Source organism: Drosophila obscura, unplaced genomic scaffold (assembly GCF_018151105.1).
Source record: "Drosophila obscura isolate BZ-5 IFL unplaced genomic scaffold, ASM1815110v1 contig_25, whole genome shotgun sequence".
Taxonomy (NCBI): Eukaryota; Metazoa; Arthropoda; class Insecta; order Diptera; family Drosophilidae; genus Drosophila; species Drosophila obscura.
This window is the reverse complement of record NW_024542812.1, coordinates 2,342,794-2,366,130: the sequence shown is the minus strand read 5'-3', so window position 1 is coordinate 2,366,130 and position 23,337 is coordinate 2,342,794. Positions and strand designations below refer to the sequence as shown.

The 23,337-nt window shown below is 49.2% G+C and overlaps 6 protein-coding genes and 1 pseudogene across 6 annotated transcripts in view; 5 read left to right on the top strand and 2 right to left on the bottom strand.

Moving 5' to 3' along the window:
- Positions 1-23,337, bottom strand: part of LOC111071342 (pneumococcal serine-rich repeat protein) — an 81,482-nt gene that overhangs the window by 4,280 nt on the left and 53,865 nt on the right. The window contains exons 3-8 of the mRNA XM_041594301.1: positions 7,093-7,369; positions 5,821-6,097; positions 2,922-5,571; positions 2,412-2,529; positions 1,183-2,341; positions 75-1,116 (exon numbers count right to left, since the gene is read on the bottom strand). Of these exons, the coding sequence (XP_041450235.1) occupies positions 75-1,116; positions 1,183-2,341; positions 2,412-2,529; positions 2,922-5,571; positions 5,821-6,097; positions 7,093-7,143 (5,297 nt within the window). The 5' untranslated portion in view covers positions 7,144-7,369. The remainder of the gene's footprint in view (positions 1-74; positions 1,117-1,182; positions 2,342-2,411; positions 2,530-2,921; positions 5,572-5,820; positions 6,098-7,092; positions 7,370-23,337) is intronic.
- LOC111071388 lies at positions 10,918-11,779 on the top strand. The gene is made up of 3 exons (XM_022362691.2): positions 10,918-11,015; positions 11,121-11,273; positions 11,332-11,779. The coding sequence occupies exons 1-3, from the start codon at positions 10,941-10,943 to the stop codon at positions 11,668-11,670; spliced, it is 567 nt and encodes a 188-aa protein (XP_022218383.1). The 5' UTR covers positions 10,918-10,940; the 3' UTR covers positions 11,671-11,779.
- LOC111071389 lies at positions 12,464-13,178 on the top strand. The gene is made up of 3 exons (XM_022362692.2): positions 12,464-12,538; positions 12,600-12,752; positions 12,827-13,178. Exons 1-3 carry the CDS (start codon positions 12,476-12,478, stop codon positions 13,169-13,171), a joined length of 561 nt encoding a protein of 186 aa, XP_022218384.1. The 5' UTR covers positions 12,464-12,475; the 3' UTR covers positions 13,172-13,178.
- LOC111071385 lies at positions 13,996-14,936 on the top strand (annotated as a pseudogene).
- LOC111071343 lies at positions 15,436-16,000 on the top strand. The gene is made up of 2 exons (XM_022362628.1): positions 15,436-15,775; positions 15,816-16,000. The coding sequence occupies exons 1-2, from the start codon at positions 15,436-15,438 to the stop codon at positions 15,998-16,000; spliced, it is 525 nt and encodes a 174-aa protein (XP_022218320.1).
- LOC111071390 lies at positions 17,559-18,327 on the top strand. Its single transcript, XM_022362694.2, has 3 exons — positions 17,559-17,637; positions 17,705-17,857; positions 17,933-18,327. The coding sequence occupies exons 1-3, from the start codon at positions 17,575-17,577 to the stop codon at positions 18,272-18,274; spliced, it is 558 nt and encodes a 185-aa protein (XP_022218386.1). The 5' UTR covers positions 17,559-17,574; the 3' UTR covers positions 18,275-18,327.
- LOC111071391 (protein GSKIP homolog) lies at positions 21,882-22,446 on the bottom strand. The gene has a single exon (XM_022362695.2). The coding sequence runs from the start codon at positions 22,391-22,393 to the stop codon at positions 22,049-22,051; it is 345 nt and encodes a 114-aa protein (XP_022218387.2). The 5' UTR covers positions 22,394-22,446; the 3' UTR covers positions 21,882-22,048.

Here is a 23,337-nt window from a genome sequence, read left to right as displayed (position 1 = left end):
GAAATATAAATAGAAACGGTTGAGTTGGCACATTTTCAATGGATGGCATGCATTCGGCATTCGGCTCTACTTACTTGAAGGGATAGAAGTGGGGCATGCCTTTTCCCGGCGTTGGACCGCCCAAGCCGGCGGCACCTAGAGCTGAGAGACCTCCCAGGCCAGGAGGCAGGACTCCAGGCGGCGGGCCAGCCACGGCACTCAGATTCACAGGTGGCGGCTGGATTCCCACTTGGGATGAGGGTGGGGCACCGCCATCTTTTCCAATGTTTTCCCCCTGGCCGTGGGGTGGTCCCTGCTGCAGCGGCTGATGATTTGCCTGCTGCCCGGGCTGAGGCTTGGTCATCAGATCCAGTGGCGGATCCTTGTTTTTGTTGCTGTAATCGGCCAGGTGGGCACTAACCGCCTGCTGGGAGGGTGGCACAAGCAGATGAGACTGCGGCTGTGAGGTAGGTGGAGGCGGACCCGTCTGCAGTTGCTGCTGCTGAACCTGTGCTTGAGCCTGTGCCAGCGTCGGTGGCATTCCGGTTGCCTTCCCGGGCTGCATGCCATCGGGCCCCGTCTGCACCATGTACTGCTGCTGCTGTTGTTGTGGAGGCGGCGGCGCCTGCTGCTGGGCTGGGTAGAACTGGTACATCCCATAGCCGCCCAGGGAAGGCATGCTGGGTGTGGGAGCTGCCGGCACCACGCCCACCTCGGGGGGCTTCTTGCCGAGCAGCTCGATGTGCTTGCCCGGCTGTCCAACTGCCGACTTTTCCAGCAGCTCCTGCTCGGCCACTGGCGTGGAGTCGTCCGAAATATCACTGTAGGCCGGACTCTGCACATCCTCGCGGGACACCCGACCATCGAAGTCGCCTGGCCCGGGCGACTTCCTGTTCTTCTTCTGCTTGCTGTTAGAACTCACGCCCACAGACCCGAATCCTGGAGAGGTCTTTAGCCCCGCCTGCTGTGCGTAGACAGCTGGTGTCTGCTGCGCATCCTGAGCGTGGTTGGGTGGTCTCGGCGGCGACTGCTGCTGCGTCTGTGGATTGACCTGAACCTGGCCTGGTTGCTGCTGCTGCTGCTGCTGTTGCAGGGAAGTGGCATCGGGCGGGCCAAAGCGCAGGACTCCCGCTTTCACTGGAGGGAGGAAGAGAAGGGGATTAGTCGACGAAGAATCGTGGTTGGCACGGGCCGAATACTCACAGGCTCCCTGCTGAAGCAACGCCTGCTGCTGCTGCTCCGTCAGCATGGCCGGGAGACCACCCATCAGCTGTTGCTGGTGCTGGGAGAGAGCCTGGCCAGAGATGCCAGCCGTGATGCTGCCCCCGGCCACAGGCTGGTTGATTCCCGAGCTACTGCCTGGAGTAAGCAGCTGCTGCTGCTGCTGTTGTTGCTGCTGCGGCGGCGGAGGCTGTGATGGTGGAGGCACTGACGACGACGCCGTCGATGCAGTTGCAGGGACTGCCAGCGGAAGATTGGGTGCTATAGGCACAACAGAGATGGGTGTAGCCTCTGTTGTTGCTCCACCAATTGCCGTTGCTGTTGCTGCTGAGCAGATGGGTGTCGGAGTTGGAGGAGTGACTGCTGGTGGAGCGGGTATAGCTGGTGTCTCTGCGTTTCCAGAGGATGTGGTAGCTATCGGGGCGACTGAAGCTGCTGCTGCTGCTCCGGTTGCGGTTGCGGTTGCTGTTGCGCCTGTCGCTGAAGGAGCACTTCCGTTGACAACAGAAACGTTGGAGGTGGAAGTGGAGGGTGCCACTGTTCCTCCTGCTACTGTTGTCGCTGCTGCAGCTGTAGCTCCGGCTGGAGAGGGCGGCGTGCCCGGCTCATCCGGTGCCTGCATCGAGTCCTCGTCCATCGAGCTGGCGCCTCCGCCAGCCCCATGGGCGTGCGACTGGTGGTAGCGCAGCCCATTGGCGTGCTTGTACTTCTTGCTACAGTCCTGCTCGGGACACTCGAGCAGCACCGGGGAGATCGCGCAGGGCGAGGCAGTCTTACATTTCTTTGTGTTGATTTGCACGTTGAGTCCGGTGACTGGGTTAAGCAGGCTCTGCGGCTGTGTGGCCAGGCCACCGCCGCTTGCCGATATTGGAATGCCGCTGGCGTTCGCCATGCTCCGGTCCGAGCCCCCGTCCGTGTCGCCGTTGAGCGGGGACGGTGCCTCGTCCTTCGACTTGCGCTTCTCCGGACGCGGCGGCAGAAATGCTGTGGGTGATGTGCTGGGCGTGGCCCCGCCCCCATTTCCAGACGATCCACTGTTGCTGTTCGTGGCCGCATTCCCCGAGGCACTGCGCGTGGCCCCTCGTCCCTTGGTGGTGCCGTTGCGCAGCTTCGAGTGCACTTGGGCATGGGAGAAGTAAATCTGCAAGAGAATGTCGCACGGAATGTTAGCCTCAGCATGTCCAGCATCTAATTGCGATGATCATACATACCGAACTTCTGGTTTCGGTGAAGTTACTCAGGTCGGGCGTAAGGCCGGCGCTGCGTCCGCGCTTGCCGCGGCCCTTTGGAGTTCGAGAATCTAATTCTTCAGTTGGTGAATCACAGAATCTGAAATGGATTTTAAAAATGGTTAAATGAGTATACCAACAAAATATGAAAGCTCCCCCCACCACACCATAGTAGGAAGATGGGAAGGTTCCTATCAATCTACCCGTTGGAATCGATCAGACATGAACACGAACTCTTGGGAGCTCAGTTTGCAATTTCGGAATATAGTGGGCTGGCTGACTAACTGGCTGTTTTCAAACAACCAATTGGACAAAGGAAAAACGAACAAAAAACCGGAAAATAATATTGAAAGGCATCTTTATTCAAGTACGGATCTAGACTCTATAAAATAGTTTGGGAATCAGTGTGAGCTATCCCAGCCTGTCCCACTGCCACTGTCACTGTCACTGCCACTGCCAGTCGCAGTCGCAATCTAAGTCTCACACACTCACCTTGGAGGAGCCCAGTCGTGTCGGGTGCAGTCTAGCAGGGTGCCCACATAGGTCTTGCCACGCCACGTCACGTTCACAACGAGGACGCCGCCCTCGGTCTCGTGCCACACGATGCCCTCGAGGGTGACCGAGGTGCCCGGCTCGCAGGGCCCCAGGCAGTCCGGCTCGGTGATGGTCCCCACCGAAGTACCGATGCAGATGTCGACCATCTCCTTGCCGCTGTTGCTGGAGCTGTTTGCCTCGTGCTTGGCCCGCTTGGCTGGCGGGGATTTGGTGTCCTCGTCGCCAACACTGCCAGCCGGCACGGAAATCGTGTGGTGCACTGTCGCTGAGATCATCCCCGGAGCCATCATTTTGGCCTGGGCCGCAGCCGATGCCTTGCTGTCTGCACTGCTGCTCGAGCTGCTTTGACTGCTGTTGGAGTTGGAGCCGCTTCCGCTCCCGCCCTGACCCGGAGCAGGACCCTGACCGGTGTAACTGTTAGATGCTGCTGCGGCTGCCAGCTGTGCGGCGATGTGCGAGGATATCTTGATACTGCTGCCGGAGGTTTCCTTGCCTGGGGGCCCCGGTGCATTCGGTCCTCCAGAACCGCCTACAACGCCACCGCTCCCGCCCACACCGCTGCTGGACAGCTGCGAGGCGGAGGAGGAGACGGCCGTTGTGGCTGCCAGCAAAGAGGCAGCTGCTGGGACGACGGCCGATGGGGATCCCGCCGAAGGCGAGCCGGCCGAGGGTGTGAACACGCCTGGCGGCACAGCAGACATGGAGGAGGCAGCGGCAGCAACAGGAACGTTGGCTGAACTGCTCCCTCCGCTGGAATTGGAATTGGAGTTTGAGTTGGACATGTGCGCGGCACGCCGGATGCAGGCGTGATGAGAGCAGGGCGTGCCCACGTCACCGCTGCAGGAGCAGGATGGTGCGCCCGACCCCGACGCCGATCCCGTTCCAGATCCAGAGTTCTTCTCTGGCGTGTCCTTCTCCCCAGCCGCCGATGCGGCAGCGGCCGACTTGTCCACGGACATGCGATTGGAATGTGCGTTCTTATCCTTGGTCTTCTCGCGTCTGTGTCCCGAGCTGCCCCTCTTGGTGCCCTGAGGCGTGGACTGGCTGCTGCTCGAAGAGGTGCTGGCCGAGCTGCTGTGGCCCGCACTGTTCTGGGCGCCACTGGATGAGGATCCGCTGCCAGCACTGGAGTTGTTCATGTGTTTCTTGCTGCTACTGGAGGAGTTACCCCCGCTGCTGCTCCCGCTACTGGAGGAGTTGCCGCTGCTGGCGCTGCTCGAAGAGTTGCTGGATGAGAGGGAAGACGCGTTGTTGGCGCCCGTGCTCCCATCGTCGTTTGAGTTGGCCGCCGAGTTGGCGCCCAGGGCTCCGTTCTGCTGGTCGGTGGCCTTGACTATCTCGTGCTTGGCCTCCGAGCTCTTGGTGCCCGGCTTGGTGCGCTTGATCTTCATTTTGAGTCCTTTGTCGAGCGTGGCTTGATGATCAATGGACATTTTTGTCGATTTACCGCTGGAGCTGCTGCCGCCTTGCGAACTCTGGCCACCAACTGGGCCGGTGAGGCTGCCTCCACTGTTGGTGACGCTGTTTCCGGTACTGTTGGCGTTGCCGCCTCCTCCTCCGCTCCCACTGATGCTGCTGCTTCCGCTGTTGTTGCTTGTGTTGCTGCCGCTGCCGCTGCCCGTTTGCGAGGACATGCCGCCAGCGGAAACTTTGGAGGCCTGCTGACCAGTGCCAGTTGCGGATGAGGCTGTGCCTGTGGCTGTAACTGTAGCTGTAGCTGAAGCTGTGGTTGACGCTGTAGAAGAGGAGACTAGGCTACCTCCCTTCGAGAAGCCGGCAAATGTCGAGGATGACAATGTGCTGCCGGCTCCGATTCCGGCTCCTGCGCTTGCTCCAGCAGCTGTGCCGCTTGCGCTAGGTGCTTTGGAGTGACTCCCGCTGCTGTGACTATTTCCGAGTGTACTCGGACTGTTCAGTTGCGCCACCAAAGCGGATTTGTAGCCCTTGGAGCCGCCGCTGTGGCTCGACGAGGTAGAGGAGGAAGATGTCGAGTGATGATGGTGGTGGTGATGATGCTTGCCCGAAGAGGAGCCCTTGCTAGCCACCACGTTTGTGTTGCTTCCGTTCCCGTTCCCGTTTCCGTTCCCGTTCGACGAAGTCGATGACGCAGATGATGCACTACTACTGCTCCCGGTGCCACTGGGGAGGGGCTGGCGTGTGAACTTAATTGTGGTTGGCGATGTGGCCGACAAATTGCTATGCAATGTGGTCTTGTGTGACTTGTGATGCACTGCAGCCGCTGACGATCCTGATCCTGATGCTGATGCTGACGCTGACGCTCCTGATGATGATGATGACCCCCCACTCGCTTTGGCTGGCGCCGATGCAGAAGTGGATGTGGATGTGGAGGATGAGCTGGTTGCCTGCTTGGCATTTATCGAGGTAGCCTGGTTGCCACCACCCGAATGCGCCGCAGACTTTTCGATGTCCGCGTCTAGATCGTCCAACAGCTCTGGGATCCCCCCGATGTTCCACTCGTCCTCGTACTCGAAGTTCGTGTCCTTCGACTCGCTCGAGTTGGAGCTGCTCGACGATGACAGCGCCGAAGAGTGGGAAGAGGCTGTTGTCTTTCCAGCTCCAGCTACCTCTGCGAGAACAGAAGAGAAGAGAGCGTGAGTGAGGAGCGACAGACGGGTGAAAAGGTTGATAGTCCACTTGCAAGTTATGTATATCAAATAATATGGATGCAAGGTAAGCTGCTCTTACAAGGAGCTGCACCCAAAGGGAGAAAGAGAGGACCGAGGACAACAAAATAGGCTGCCCGGAGAGCGGGACTAAGCATCAATAAAATAGACCTGGGGAATTGCATTTGCAGTACTTTCGCTCTTTTACTTACTCGTGTGCTTTTTGCTGCTGCTGCTGTTGTTGTTGTTATTGTGATTGCTCCTCTGATTATTCGCTGCCACTGCTGTCACCTTGCCTTTGTTATTGTAATTCAACGTTTGATTCGTTGTTGTCGCTGCCGTCGCGTTTCCCGTTGTTGCCGTCGCTGTTCCTGCTGCTGCTGCTGCTGCTGTCTGGATTGTTGCTGCGTTCGCTCCACTTAAATTAGCTAACAATTTGTTACTCTTAATATTGCTTTCCGTTGCTACGTTGCTGCTATTCAGGGCCACCTGCGAACACACGAAAAGGAATCCAAAGAATCAGTTGCAGCTGTATTAGTCCGTGTGGGTGTGTGCGTGCGTTCTGCTCTTGTGCGGGAACGACGGAATAGGACGCACTAATGGAAAAACTCGAAGCACTTCACTTTTGTTCCCCTTTACCTTGGAAAACTTCCTTTCCATTCCATTTCACAAGCCCCAATTACAGACATACGTATGTATGTATATCCTAAATGTTTAAACTAAACCAAAAAACAATAAAAACGAACAATTTCTCTAGAATATTTTGCGCGAGCCTTCTGCGGCGTCCTTTTTCGTTTGGCAGAGCAGCGACGCTGCCGATGGAACTGAACGGAAAAACAAAAAAAAATAATATAAAAGAGCCAGAGAGCAACCACCGAAAACTGCACATACACAAACACACACGCACACTTTGGACTATGGAGAAGAAGCACGGCACACACACACACTCAAGAGCGGGAGAGGGTGAGTAAAGCGAGGAAGAGCTGCCAGAGGGCAGAGGCAAGTAAACAAAACGGACTCAGTGTTGGTAAACGCTCTACGGGCGGCAAACGGCGTCAAGCTACTCACGTGTATACTAGCTGCTAATAAATAAATAACTATGCGCGACAACTTTAAGTGATTTCGATTGTATTCCCCGCCACGCCGCCTTAAACAATAAATCAGACAATGCTAAACGCTACTGCTGTCATAAACCAATGACATCAACACACACAAAACGTAGTTGAATTCTCGCCAGCTTTGCTTTCGTTTAACTTCGCCTCTTTCTCGTCTCCGAGCTATCACCGCTCGCGCTTATCACACACTGCAAAAGTCTAGTGGCCACTTGAGAAAGCAGGCAAAGCAGCTGGAACGCCTAAGAGCACTTGAGTAACCCGAAATGATGACAATAAAATAATTACGGTCTTATCGCCCACTAGTGCAGAGTGGAATGAGTGTCGACCGGAGGAGGGGGCCAGGCCAGGCAACGCAACGAATGTTCTCACCTTATTCGGGTGGTGGCTAGTGTTCGCCTCGTTACGTCTCATTGACTCCATGCAGACGCAAACGATCGGGCGGCCGCACTGCGCGGGCGGCCCAAAGTACTTCCAATAGTGCCTGGTAACGTGCAGGCAGCGGTGTTGTTTCTGCTGATTTTGTTGCTGTTGCTGTCGCGGACGTTACTGGGATGGGGTTGTTGCTGCCGTTTAGTCGAGCTTTCCAGGCAACCACACAGGGAGACGCAGGGCCTCGGCCCTCGGGCCAAACTGTTCATTTTCAAAACTGCAAAGAGAGCGGAGAGACAAAATTAATATGGAATGCAATGCAATGTAAATAATATGCATCTGACTTAATATATTTATGTAAGTGAAGATGTACATATACATATATACATATGTATGTGGAGGCGGTCACTCCGGAGGCCACGGCTACGGCTACTCTTATCACGTCGCTGCCTCTCATCAGTTCGTTTAAAATTGAAAGGTTAACTACTTATGTACATATACTGTTTACATAAGGGGATACTATAATTTACAAGGGGTATGCGAAGAAAAGGGGCATAGAGATGGAGCAGCACCTTAACGACTCGGTAATTAAAGCACTTTGGCACAATTTACTGATAAGCGGCCTCACTGGCAGGCATCTGGGTGGGTCGCCGCTATCAAGAAGTGAAGTGCCCCGAATCATGATTTAACATGCGTTCTCGAGCACAGTAGCAGCTGCGATTTTGATTGCTGATAAGATACAACTCGCTGGGAATTCTAGAAGTCACAGGCAGTCAGTCTCTCCGTTCTCCGTTGCCACCACGCTCAAAGCCATGACGTCATCGCTGGCACCTTCTCCCTTGTTGGTTTTATTGCAGATAAACACTTATTCCAGTCAAGTGCCCAAAACTTGTCCGAAAATGGGCTTAGAGTGGTTTGCCATTTATTGGCCTAATCCCCCCGCCTCTGGTGACCTCCAAAACCAGTATCATCTGCGAAACTACACGAACACAAGACGTTTTTATATAAGGTGAAGCATTCCCAAGAGCTCTCCCTCTGTGTCACCAAGCAACAAAAAGCAAAACATGGGACTCGGAGAGCGAAAATGCCTCACCTTGTATAAAAACACCTTAGTAGGCATCCACACACACACACATCCATACATACATATACACGAGAGTTCGAGTGCGAGTGTGTGCGGACGCTAATTGCCAGAGAGTACTATTGCCATCCTCCTTCAGCAACGATCGCGTCGGCAGAGTCTACACTTTTGTGCTCTGCTCCCCTTTGTTTCTATTTAATTGATTGATAGGTTTGCCAGAATCTCCGTTGATGTCTCTTCTTTTTTTTTGTTTGCTGTGCTGCGCGGGTTTTTTGTTCAACAGCAACAACAATTAAATTTGCATGTGCTTAACATTTTATGATAATTAAGTGGCAGCCCCAGACGACAGAAAAACAAGATTTACGTGCGTGCGTGTGGGCCGCACTGGCGGAGATCTGACTGATTTTTGTTTGTTCTGCTCATAATTAATTGAGTTGTTGACTGTTCTCAGAGCCCACACATTGCGTGTTTTTATACATAACTGTGTATAAATGCGAATATCAATCAAATTTCCATGACAATAGCGGATGACATACTTATGTAAAAATGCACATACAAATGTACATATGTACATTGTATTTATACTCGCATTTACATAATATATGAATGTACATGTAATCTCCCTCTCTGCACTCCACCATTTAATCGCAATTTAATCACTTATTACACACTCCGCAGAAGAGAAAATGGCACGTTTGGCGCACCTCGCCATGCCATGTGGGTGGCAAAGAGTTTTGTGGTATGTGGCATGTGGCACTAACGCGCCGACAACGGTTCGGTTCGGGGCCCCAAAAACACAACGAGCCAAGATGTCGATATGGAAGCACGTTGGGTGCTTGTGCTGGAAGCGGCAACACCGCATACAACAAACAACAAGATTGAAACACACCATAATTTAGACAAATCAATAAATTACTAATAGCCGCCGTGGCCGTTGCCGTGCCCCCCCTCCCTACGATCCATCGAACCCTGCTGCTGTCGTTCAACATTCCAATGAATCCCCGAGACCCGAGACCGATGCCCAGTCCTAACTAGGGAGTGGAGTTACAAGCAACCGCAGGCAGGTAACCGAACCAGAAGAGAGAGAGAGAGTCAGCAAGTAGAAAAGAGTGAGAGAGAGGAAGGCGAAGCACGGCCATAGAAAGGCACAAAGACAGCGCCGGTCATCGTTCAAGTCGTGTTTTAAATTGGGTCTGCGGCCAGCAACATATTGTATGTATATTTCCCCCAGCCCCTTGCTTTACCATATAACAGAGTGAAGAGAGAGAGAGTGAGGTAGTGGAAGGCGGGGAGGCATGCAACGTATTCTCGTTATGGCCCCAGTCCCTGTCCGCACGTACTAAACATCAAGAACAACAACCAAGCCAAAAGACGAGACAGCAACAGCATCCAGCCAGCAGCAGCAGCAGCAGAGCAGGGGGAGAGCGCATGGTGAAGTTAAAGATTTACGGCAACATCGTTGTCGGATCGGTCGGACTCATCGTCGTCGTCATCGTCATCATCTCTGCTGCTGCTGCTTCTGCTGTTGCTGTTGTACACGATTGATCCTCTGCGGTTGCTAAATGAACGCCTCCGGGGAGTTTCCAGTGCGCTTTTATTAGCGTCTCTCAGCCCTGTCCATAAAGAGAGGATCCCAACATACACTCACTTTGTACCAGCGCATAAACACACAACCACACACACACACACTCCTATTCTGTTTTGATTCGTTCGATTCGCGATAATTTGATTTTGTACAAGATCACACTCACATCCATACATATGTATCTATAGATACATACATACACATTCGATTATTCGATTGCGTTGGTGGGGTGGCGGCTCCTTAGGCTCCAGATGCCCAGGGCCTGGGGCGGCGATCCATCGTATCGCAGCGTTCAATTAAATTAAGTGCAGCAGCAGATCCCTTTCCACTGTTTGTGGCATGCGCACCACCACGAAGCGACACGACGCCCCGAAGTGTAGGCAGCTCAAGTGCCGATCATGCCACTTAGACGAGGGTCTGAAAAAGAGCAAGAGAGCCTGGGATCGGGACGGAACGGGGCGGAGACGCAGACGGAGACTTCAAGGGGGTAGTTCCACATTCAATTGCTCTCTTCAATATATTGATCACTTGAGTGTCTCTGTAGCCCTGTGCACTTGTATTTGTGACCGACCCCTTCCATGCATTGATAATGCCAGCCACCAGCATTTATGACTTTATTCATCCGAAAGATCTTTTGCTCGCGTCGCCAAGCCATCGAGTAATTTGTTGCCTCCACTTATGAGAGCTCTCTCTGTGGTGACGTTACGCAACTCTGATATCGAGAGATCCCGTTTTTGTTCCCATGGCACTCATCCAGCACTGCAGAGAAATTAATGGGCATTCTCTCCATGCTCTCCTATCGGAGAATGGGGTGATCACTGATCAAAGATAGTAGGAACCTAATTTGACTTATAGTTTCGTGTTTTGTGTGATAATTAAAATATGTATTGCCTTTGTCCAGCTCTAATATTTATCCGATAATCCCATCATGTAATCCAGAGGCTTCGGAATCCCCCCAATTGTATTATTATGCAATATTCGTACGTACGTATGTACATCCTGAATCCAGATATAAAACCTATGACACGAAGATTGCGTGCATATCGTGATGATATAGAGATGAGTTACACATGAAGCTGGTCGGGCAGTACAAGCAATAAACAGTTGGTGGACCAGATTGTTGACAGGTGAGCGCTATAAAAGCCACAGAGTTCTGTCAATATATCACAATACTTGGGCAAAATGTTGCCCCTTTCGTTCCGCTCGTTCTCTGGACTTTGGGTGCTACTTCTGATCGCGCAGAGCTGCAACAGCGCGGTAAATATCTCCATATCATATCCCCCGTGGATGTTGGCATCTTGCATACAAAATTAAACGTTATCCGAGTGTTTAAAAGACCAAATGACTAATCCCATCGAACAGCGCAAATGGGACTACGAGCCAATGTCCATCACCGGCCACTCCTCGGACGAGAGCATGCTTAAAATCGAGCCCAAAATCGACCGGATCAAGCGCGGCGAGTTCGCCATTTCGGCCACAATCTATTTCAACTACCTTCTCGATGATAAGGTCATGGTAGGTATAACTGAGAGGGTCCTTTGATTGATGCATCTTCTTCTTCTTCCACAATCAGGTTGAGGCTCTCTGCTATCGCAGTTCGACGGGACAGGAGAGTGACTACAAGTTGACCCCATTTAACATTCCCAAGCAGCCTTACGAGGAGTTTCTAAACACCCACTACAAGGACATGGTGATCAAGAATCTTGGAAACTGCTCGAACCTGCCCCAATTCAAGGACAAGTTCGTCCCGCCGTGGCCACAGAAGACCTACAAATTGGAAAATTGCGTAGCCGATAGCGACGGTTTCCCGGAAGTTCTGCCTTTGGGTTTCTATAAAATAATGCTCACGTTTACGGGACACGTTGATTGGGGACTAACAATTATTACGAAATTGACAAACAAACTGATGTGAAGGAATCCGAACGGACAAATCCCATTTACCAATATAGAAATTTTGTAGAGTTGTACATATAGACACAGAACATATTAAAAAAGAAGGTCTCAAATTTCTTATCTGTTTATTTAGCATGGGATCCGACGACCGATCCGGATCAGAACAGTCTAAAATAATTCGGATAATGATCGCGCATCGACATCATGTCCACTGAATGACATAGTTCCTGCAAATCAATTGAAGGCAAACGCGATAATTCCGTGTGATTGCAGAGCCAAAAGATTGATGGATAAAGGGTATAAATACTCAATACACTCCTCATGACCTCGGGACCCAATCAGCCTAAATGGGGTAGACAATCCTCAGTTGGAAAACTGAATATAACGACATATAACGATACGATACTGTGTTTTTAGTTGTATCGTATCCATAAAATTGTGCCTGCCACAGATTTTCGTCCTTTGTGGGGGCGGGGCAAAATTTTGAAATACACTTGTAGCAGTGTGATATCTCAGCAGTCTGGATACAAAATTTGGTTGCTCTAGCTCTTATAGTCTCTGAGATCTAGGCGCTCATCGAGACAGACAAACAGACATGGCTATGTCGACTCGGCTATTGATGCTGATCATGAATATGGGGTCGGAAACTTTTCCTTATCTGCGATACACACATCCACTTTTACCACAAATAAAATATAAAAATTTTCAACACGAAACACGATAATTCCGTGTGATTGCAGAGCCAAAAGATGGATGGATAAAGGGTATAAATACTCCGACCCACAATCATATTGTTCCAGATCCAACTCCAAGTGGAGCCCGCAATGCTTTTCAAAGCCATCAAAATCTGTCTGCTACTCGTGCTACTCCAGGGCACTGTGGGTGAGGTATGTACAGGCAGGCAATCCTCGCAGCACACAATACAACAAATTATCTGTTGGATTCTAGAAAAAATGGGAATACGAGCCCATGTCCGTTGACACCTACAGCACAGATGAGAGCCAGCTGAAGATCGAGTCTAAAATCGATCGTATTAACCGCGGAGAGTTTGGCCTTACGTTCACTTTGGATTGGAAATACGATGTGGACGAGACCACAATGGTGGGTGACCCACTGAAATCAATTAAATCTACCCAACATCAATCCAATCGTCTAATACCTCCGAATACCCGCAGGTCGAGGCCACTGCTTACAGCAGCAATTCTGGGGCGGAGAGCGATTACAAGCTGCTGCCGTGGTCCATCCCAAAGCAGCCCTACTTTGATTATCTCGACACGTACTACAAGGATGTGCTAATTAAGAACCTGGGCCACTGCTCGAATCTGCCGCAGTTCAAGGAAAAGTTCCAGCCGCCGTGGCCGAAGAAAACCTACAAACTCGAAAAATGCATCTTTAATGGCGACGGGCTTCCGGAAGTAGTTCCGCCCAGTTTCTACAAGGTTATCTTCAAGATCTCGGGACCCAATCAGCCTGAATGGGGGGTTACTATAGTCGTTAAGATAAAAACTAAATTGTTTTAGAAAATCCTCAGTTTTAAACTGAATATAAATTCCATCAATTTGGGAGCCCAATTCAAACACAACGAACATATCGCCTCGAATGTTATTCGAGTACAATTCGATAGAAATTCATGTCGCGCAGCATTCGACTTGAACACCAACCGATCGTTGACTTTTCTATCAGATCTGCAATCAGTTTCAATTCGGAACTTTGGATGGGGGTACATGGTAGAACACATTCATGAAATTTCGGATATTGTTGGTATGTCCCGATAGATTGACCTTTTAAGTTAAGAAAAAAAAACTAAACATTTCCAACCCATAAAATAAGTTGCAAGGAAACACGATACTTTCGTGTAAATGCAGAGCACAAAGATAGAAACAATGGGTATAAATACTCTACGCTCAATCGCATTGTCACAGAGCAAACTTCAAGATTGAACGCAATGCGTTTAACCATTATCAGAAGAGCTCGAAAAGGAAAAGTTTCAGTCGCCGTGGCCGAAGAAAACCTGCGACAAATCTCGACGAATGAATCTTCAAAGACTTTCACTGTATTCCTAAGGTAGCCGCTAAATATATTTGACCACCATTGAAAAATTCACAATAGAGCAACGATTGAAACAGTGCGAAGCCTGGAGCCTCCAAAATATTGTTCTTGTTTTGGACACGCAAGATGTCGTTGTTGTAAATTAAAATGTAAACCATTCCACACGAAATTGCGAGTATATAATTAATTTGATAATTACTGCAGCCTCGTGCAGCCAGCATCCGTCTAGAATATCCACCGATCGTTGGCTATATAAGTGCCTATTCGATGAGATCTGCAATCAGTCGCAATTTGGAAAGATGGTCTCCCGCTGCTCGGTGCCGTTTTCGTTCGCCGGCATTTGGATGGGGATTTTGATGGTCCCTAGTACCATGGGAGAGGTAGGTGATCCATATCGTGTCCCAGAATAATACTCAAACCATATCCGTAACGACCCAAAAACAGCGTAACTGGGAATATGAGCCCGTGTCAATCGCTGCCTTCAGTTCGGACGAGAGCCTGTTGAAAATTGGAGCGACGATCGATCGGCTAAATCGCGCCGAGTTTGCCTTCTCCATGACCCTCGCATGGAACTACGATGCGGATGATAATACAATGGTAGGTGGAGCGACCTCAGCGGGCTTTAATGGACTGCGATGGCTATTGACTAAACTAAACCTCTCTCGGATTAGGTCGAGGCTGATGCGTATCGCAGCACCACGGGCGATGAGAGTGACTATAAGATCCTGCCCTGGTCTATTCCCTAAACAGCCCTTCTATGAGTACCTGAACGGCTTTTACAAGGACGCCTTCATCAAGAACGTCGGCCACTGCTCCAATTTGGTGCAGTCGGAGGGCGACTACGCGCCGCCCTGGCCCAGGAACATCTACAAGCTCGACAAGTGCGTGGCCAACGGCGAGGGGCTGCCAGAAATAGCCCCCGAGGGGTTCTACAAGATCGTCTACACGACCAGCGGCCAGGTGGAATGGGGATTCACCCTCATTGTCAAGGTCACCACAAAAGTTCTCTAATAAATCTGAAAATCTATCCACTTGGTAAAAAATATATTCAACAAGCAGCGAGATCTCCCGTTAATCCATTTTAAGTTTATACTTGTATTTTTTTTTTTTTGTATAATGAAACCCTTTTAAGCAATGGCCAAATTTTGTCTTCTAACTGACCAAAACTTGCTGTTCATCGCTTTTGAAGGTAACATTCTTTACCATCTTCACCTTTTAAGAAATAAACGAGAAGGAACGTGTGGGGGACGCGACTCTACTTTTATACACGTACTCAGTGTGTATATACATTTTTCAGCTTATCGTTTAGGTGGCGGGGCGAAATTTTTAAATACACTTGTAGCAGTGTGATATCCCATGAGTCTGGAAACAAATTTTGGTTGCTCTAGCACTTATAGTCTCTGAGATCCAGGCGACAAACAAGACGGAACGTTTCCTTCTCTGCGTTGCACACATCCACTTTTACCACAAATCTAATATACCCCTTAACTCTTTTTTGAGTACAGGTATAATTACGATGATTATGAACCTTTTATTTTTCGGTCCTGGTTGACAATTCGGCGGAAATGCCCATATACGATTTATCTAAAATCTTAGATAATCGATCGTGAGGCAATGATCTGGCACGTAGCTAATGATACGGAAATACGGGAAAATAAATAGCTTGATTCATTTTGGGAATAACACCTTTCCCATGAAGTTCTCAGTGATATCGGTGCTCCTTGCAAGTGCTGTAATGGCTTTCGGTGATATCAGTACACGGCATACAAACATAAAATGCGAAATATTTGATCCTTTGTATGCAGAGACGCGTGTCTGCCGCCTGAATGTGCTGGGGCGTGGCATTATCGGAGCCAATGTCCACATTCAAATCCACAAACTACCGATTCGGAAGGTGAAAATAAACTACAGTGTGTGGAAGAAATTATCCGGCTACCATCCGTTCCTATTTAACGTCACCGTGGACCTTTGCCACCACATGAAGCACCCGAATCCGTTGACCGTCTTCTACTACTTCTACGGTGCCTTGTTGCCCTTTATCAACGTGAATCACACGTGCCCCATCAATGTGAGTGGCCCGATTAACCTCTCCACAATATTGACTCTCATTTTGCTTCTCGCAGCATGACCTTATTCTGAAGAATTTCGTTTTGGATAACCAAATGTTTAGCAAAGTGCCCATACCCAAAGGCAGCTATATGTTCATGATCAAAATAATCGCAGATGGAGAATGGAGGAGCACTATCTACGACTACTTGGACGTTAATGTGGATGATGGTCCCAGAACAATGTCTGGATAGGATTAAAGATGTGTCATTTCGCTTCTACGAGATCCTCTCTGAGCGAGTCTCTCATCCTATATGTCACGAGCACACTAATGTATATATATTCTGCAAAATAAATATACCATTTGCAATTAATAAATGTACATCAAATTGTTGGGCAAAATCTGAGGCAAATGGAGAATAGAATAGAACGCAGTTCCGTTCGAATCTCCTTCAATAAACCAACTAAAATTAATATCTTCATTCTGGCTATAATTATGATCCGATCTGATTCAGATTCGGCAATCTGGTAGATATGGGCATTCTCTACGATACTGCGTTTTCAGTTTGAACGTATCTTTAAAATTGTGCCTGCCACCCAAAATCATAGAAGCTGGGCTGAGCCCTATGTGGCCCAGCTCATTTGAGCTAATATCTTATAGTCTGGCGTTGGAGTATTGAACAAAAATGTGTATGCAGATATACTTGAGAATACTTTACAATATTGTTCCAGCTAAAAATTGTTTTTTAAAAGCATCTTCCAACAGTATAATGACATGAAACCCTCACAAAAGCTCGCTGGGAATTGGTTTTTAGCGAAAAGACCGATGCGTTTTGCCTCACTGGATCTTATTGTCATCAAAATCTTATGGGGTAATGTCAACCAGAGCAAAAACTTTTGAAGCGTTGTCAGGACCTAATGACTAAACTCGAGGCCTTATAAAAAGGTATCACTTTTTCAATTCGAAAGACTGGAAGTGTTATTGTTTCATTGTTATGCAGCTTATTGGGGCTCCTTTCTTCACGGACATTTCGGAGTACCAAGCATAAAATGAGAGCCGCGACTCACAACGTTCCCGCTCGTATTTTGGTTTAGTATTCAACTTCAAAAAGAGAGACGTTTACGTCGGAGAAATCTGGATATCTGGGTTTTATTTAGCCCAAATATAGACCCTTTTTACTTGTGTACCATGTCGACATTGATAGTATGTACATATGTATATATGTATGTATTTCGGAGGAGAAAACTCCCTCGAATCCCTTAGATGGGTTGCTCAGTGGACGGGACTGGCTAAGAATGGTTTGTGCTCTTTTCATAGGCTGCCAAAGATATACTCAGTTAAATTCTTTATCTTTATGAAGATCTGGTTTCCTTGCCCGGCGCTAACACAAGAATACTGTATCTGTAAGACACCGATATGCATACATATGTATGTGTAAATTTAACTTAATTTCATTCTTATTAAACATGTTACGAATATCAAAGAACGGATATCCCCTGTAATATTTGGAGCTTGCGCTCTAAGTATCGCTGAATAAAAGATTCGTATAGCTGGAATGCATTGAACTAGCATGAGAATAGATGCAGCTGGGAACCATGTAGACGGAAGTACGTTGTTAAATGCGCCATAATCCAGTTCTAATCCAGATTCCGTACAAAAAATGCTTGTGGATTGAATTTATGAAATATTGAAACATGATTAGTTCGTGTTTGTAATTGCCAGGAAAATTGGATCCGCTAATTACTCCACAATGTAGAGTCCACATATAAATGTGTATATAAGGCAAAAGCCAGCGTAAACTATCAAACTGATTGTGGGTTGTGGGAGATGTTTTCGTACTTCATTCTGTTGCTGATCATTTCGGCCTTGTCCGATGACTGTGCTGCAAAGGTAAGCTAAAGAAATATACTCTCTGTGAATGCAAATACGTAGTCCGGTTCAATAAAATATTCTACAGACAAGATGGGAATGTGAACCGCAATCGGTTAGTGCCTTCTCCACCAACGAGAGCCTCATGAAGTTTGACTTGCGAACGCAGCGGGTGGGACGCACTGATTTTTTCTTCTCGGGAACAGCGTTCTGGAACATCGATCTGGATGAGAGCGTCATGGTGAGTGTCTATTATTATTATAAATCATTGCAAAACTGTGAAAAGTAACGAGACGCATTGACGAGTATGTTATAGATAGAGCTGGAACTCTACCGGAGTACAACCGGTGCCGAAAGTGACTACAAGTTGACCCCCATGTCTATTCCTAGGCAGACATTCATAGAGTACATAGACACGTACTACAAGGACATGGTGATCAAGAACTTGGGCGAGTGCTCCGATCTACCGAGGTACGAGGACAAGTATGTGCCGCCCTGGCCAAAGAAAACCTTCACCCTGACGCGCTGCAGCGTCAATGGCGTAGGGATGCCAGAAGTCCTTCTCGCAGGGTTCTACAAGATTAAGGCCAACGTCAGTCACCCGGCAGTGATCCAACATGTGGAAGCCATTATTAAAGTTACGACAAAGATGTTCTGAAGAGTCGCACCTCTCCGTTCAAATAAAGATAAATAACAACCTCCCAGAAATGTGACCCAAGTCCTGATCTCGGTTCCAGCGTCCCAGAGTCCCAGTGTCCCAGTTTTTCAGCCGAAGTCCAGCTGCGAGTGTCGTTATTTCCTGTCCCAAAATGGCTTGCGGATGAGTCGAGTTGGCCAGGTAGAAGAAGAAGAAACCGACATCCAGTGGTCGAGGAGGCAACTGGAGTGTGAAATTGGCAAGACATGTTTGGAAATTGTTGTGGCACAAAGTGTTAGGAGCAGTGTCAGGGTGCCGCGGGGACCGGGGAGCGCAAGGGGCACGTTGGCGAAAAAGTGTCAATGTGTCGCCGTCGCCCCGCGTCCAAATACGATTCGAGTTGCATTTCAGGGGGAAAACTCTGCACAGTTGCAGCGGCTAATTTATTGCAAATGGTTAAAAGCAGCAACCACGATGGCGACCCCGAAGCCCATTTTGCTGCCTCTGCTCCTGCTGGCTGTCAACTGATGACAGCCGCATCCACCCCCCTCCCAATTTCAGCTAGCTCCAAAATGTATGCTGCCGTTAAGCAAGATTTGCATGGGAACTGTTTGGCAAGGGCAGCAGAGTAATGAAGTCCGCTATGGGGATCGAGAATTGAAAACAGCTGGGGAATAACCCGCCGGCTCCACTGGGCCTGATTTCTGTACCGGATCCGAATTTTAAGATGGGACATTGCTGCACCATCAAGTGGCCCAAGCGACACCAAGCCATAGCTTGTAACGCGGGGATCGCAACCAACGCGCAACCAACCGAGGGGCGCTACCGCACACGCGGCACTTGCTATAACATGTACAGATAGCTACTTAAAAGCCGTAACTGCGAGTTATTTTTGTAACTGAACTTGACGGCAAGAGAAAGTTGGGATGTAACTAATCAGCTATAAAACAGCAGAAAAGTATTTAATTGGTAAATCCCTTCTAGAACTTTGGAAAACATCTATGGAAACAGAGAGAATCCCATATCTCTTCTCCCTCGACTATCGATGAAATATTTCTAAACATAAAACATCTTTCCATCCAATTGATGTCTTACTCAGTGTGGAACATTGATTGCCCTGATCTGATAAATAGTATTAGCTGCAGGACACCTGAAGCACCTGAACCTAAGCAGCCTGCGAGCATCTGCACCGTTTGTGGTTGATCTCCCACTGGATTAAGTTTTTTCTTTTCTCCTGTCAATACTATAAATTAATATTAATGCTTGTTTTTTATTTGTAGTAATTTAAGTACTACTAAGTTAGTTGAGCCAATTAAGAAGTTTGAAATCCATTGGCGAATAGATAAACAAAGCCAGTCAGAACCAGTTGCGAATGGGTTACACTGCCGTTACACTGCATATGTGGCGGCAGTGGGCAGAAATATTCCCCTCAATTGTAATAAATTGAACAAAAATGAATAACCACCAGAAGCATGTACAGCGACTTGGTGCACCCTGATTAGCATATGCAAAATTTATAATTTAAGCACTAACCAGCTCCGCATACCTCATTCCTCCTGCCACTCCCACTGCTACTGCTACTGCCCCTGCCACTGTCATTGTCATTGTCCCCCGTGAACATTTCACGGGCCTGTGACAATATGTTATCTGGCATAAAATAATTACAACGTTTTCAGCCAGACAAAATCGTTGTCGTCGCCATAGTTGTCGTTGTTGTTGTTGTTGTTGTTGTTGCTGTAGTTGTCGCTAGATGCACTGATATTATCATCGTTGTTGTAGTTTTTGCATTTGTTGTATTTGTTGCTGCTGTTGACGGCTGGCTGCTGCCAAAGTTTAGCCGCCAATTTGAGTGCCAATAAAGCGCGTGTGTGCGACAGAAAAGAGATTTCATTTTCAGACCTGCCGACTGCTCGGCCCGGTGGACGGCGAGCGTTGGCCAGGGATTGAGTTTTGTTGCTGTCTCTGCTTTGCGCTAATTAACCAAAAACGCAGCCAATTAGTTCGACCAACACGGAAAAGTGGCAGCGCAATGGAAACGGTGGAAATGGAGGTTGCGGATAGAGTAGAGGTGGAAATCGAAATGGAAATGGCTGGATGGACACATGGGAAAACTAGTTTTGATTTGCTTTGGAATTCGATTTTGCGATTGCACTTTGAATGGAACCTGTTCGCGGATTTCCATTGGATCTGGATCGTGCCACTTGGATAATCCGAAACATGGGAAATTTCTAGCTGGAACCCGAATTAGAGGGCCAGTATTCAATCACTCAATCAGTTCGGGGCTCTCACATTAGCCCTGTTCCTCTGTGGGAATTACTTAGTTTAATAGTTGCACTTGGAACGCGAGCTGCCAATAATTGCAGTGTTCAGGGCTCATTAAAACTATTCCGATTCGGTGGCATTGGGTATGCAGGTAATTAATGTACTCCTCCCCGGCCAAAGCAAGCAGACCAGGAGACTGCGTTCGGGGTGGGGTAATTCATTGATTGAAAATTTGCAAAATTAAAAGCATTAAGATGGGGAACAGGGCGGGCAAAGGTTAAATTATGTCTGCATTCGACGGGATGCGGCTACAATAAACAAACATCGGCATGGGGACTTTTGTTTGCCCCTCTGTGGCAGCAGTGGCAGGGCCGCAGAGAGCGTGGCGTGGGGGCATGCAGCGGCGGATGGTCAGTCAGAATGCAAAGCTTGTTAAAATTCATGTAATGCATTAACAGAGAACAACAACCACAAATTACACACACAGACAGGAGGATCCAGGGACTCAGGGAAACGGAGACGCGGCACAGAGGCAAAAGGCCGACGGGCTGCAATGAAAAGGCAATTAAAGCGCAGCAGGATCGGATGTACAGTGGAGAGGTCTCAGGGGGGAGACTGCAGTGGAGGTTGCTGCTGCTGCTGCTGCCGCTGCCGCTGCTGCTGCTGCTGCTGTGGCCGTTGCAGCAATCAATTGCATGCTTCAATGGACAAATATACGAGCATAGACAAGTGGAGAGCCCGGCCAGATAGACATGGCCGATACGAACGCCGGAGCAAATGCGTTCGCCCAGCAATCCCCATGTGTGTGTGTCTGCCACAGTATGGGGCGTATGTGTCTGTGCATGGGTGTGTGTGTGTCAAGCATTCGTCGCTTTAGCCTCTGTCTCCGTCTCTGACTCTGTCGTTGTCCGTGGCAGACAACGGCGGGACGGACGGCAAGCGGCTAGATGGACTCAACTAGATAAAACCTTAGTTGGCATGGACCCCAGACAGGGGTCTCTAGTAGAGGAGTAGCAGCAATGAGGGAATGCAGGGAGAGAAGCATGGAGCATGGAGCATGGAGCATGGAGCTGTGGCTTTGCTTTCAGTTTGGGCTTGGGTTGGGTGCTCCATCCAATGTCTGCATCTTCATCGGCAGCAACGACGGCAACCACGTCGCAGAAGCAGCAGCAGCAGCAGCAGTATAAGTGGAACGGCAAAAACTTGTTAACTTTTTGCTACAAAAGGTTCGAAGAGTGCCAAGTTGAGTCAATCAACTTGCAGCAGTGTTGCCTGCCCCATACCCTGCCCCAGCCTGATGTCTGTTGCCTGCCAATGTGGCTCGTCCACTCGTCCTCTCACTTGGCAGCAATTAATCAAAAGCCCAGCTCCAAATCGGTGCCCAGACTGGGAGCTTTATTATTGCAATCAAGTCATTTACCTGCCCCAAGTTGTGCTTGCAGCAGTGGCGGCTGGTGCCCCTGCTGCTGTTTTGGGACAGCCGTTTAATTATCACTTTTGGCAGCAATTAACAGACAGAAATTTAGCAGACACTCAGCGGGCCACGCCCTTGCCGCTGTTCAGGCGACGGCGACTCTCCGCCACCTCCGCGTAGAGCGGACTGATCGCGGCAAGCAGGCGGTGGGCGGACACGTAGACCCAGTCGCAGTTGCTGACTTCGTCCTCGATGAGGTCAAAGTCGTAGCCCACGATCCGGAAGCCGGCATAGCTCAGCTCGACGCAGTAGATCTCCTGCTCCAGGGTGCGCAGGTTGAGGTACGCCACCCGATCGTTGTGGGGCAGGAACTCGGCCACAATCAGGTGGTCAGCGAACTCGTTGAACGCTGCGGCCATCCGCGAGGCCTCACTGTACGCATCGAACTTGCTTTCCCCGGACATGTTTGCGAGTGGAAATTCTCAACTGGAATACGACAACTGAGAACTGGGAACTGGGATACGTCACCAAGGGACAAAATCGATTGCTTTCTACGATATTCGATGCTCGATACGCCAGACAAGGTAATGGTATTCCCGAAAGCGACTTAGCTTTGCATAATCTTCCATGGATCAGCGTGCAGCATGCAGCATGGGGGAAGGGTGTGATGTGACGCCCTTTCATGCCACCCAAAAGGGAGTTTTGATCAATAGACTTTGAGTGCACACTCCGGATAATTTCACACTGCCCTCCCCGACGACCTAATTGCATTTCGCATTGCATTTTGTCACACTGTGCAGCTGAGACAGCGCACAATGGAAGGACAATGGAGATGGGCAGGGGCGGAGAGAACCATAAAGAACAAATAATGTAGCGAGCAGCTTGAGATTCTCTCCTCCATCTCACTCCATCCATCCATCTATGTCTCTTTCCCTCTCTCTCTCTCTCTCTCACTCTTAAAGACATTTTTCCGTATTATGCATCCGCTTAACTCCGCCTCCTGCCCCATCTCCCCATCTCTTCGCAAACCCAAACCCAAGCTCAAGTGCTCCGTGTCCTCGGGGTCTTTTGCTGCTGCAGCGAAAGAAAACAAAAAGGACAAGAGAGCAAAGACTCGGCTCAGACTCATGACATTCGGAGCAGGAGTGGCAGAAGGGGAAGAGGCAGCCTGTCTTGGTGTGATTTGGCAGCACACACACACACACACACACAAACAGCAGCGGCAGCATCTTTTTTTTCTTTTTTTTTTCTGTTGATGAAGTTGAACAATTTCAGATACGAGCGAGCGGAGCAGTGCAGGAGAGGAGCGGAGAAGAAAGGGAAGGTAAGCGAACGGAACAGCCAGAGAGGGGGACTCGAGGGTGATGAGAGGTGAAGATAGGTTAGCAGACGGACAGAGAAGACAGTC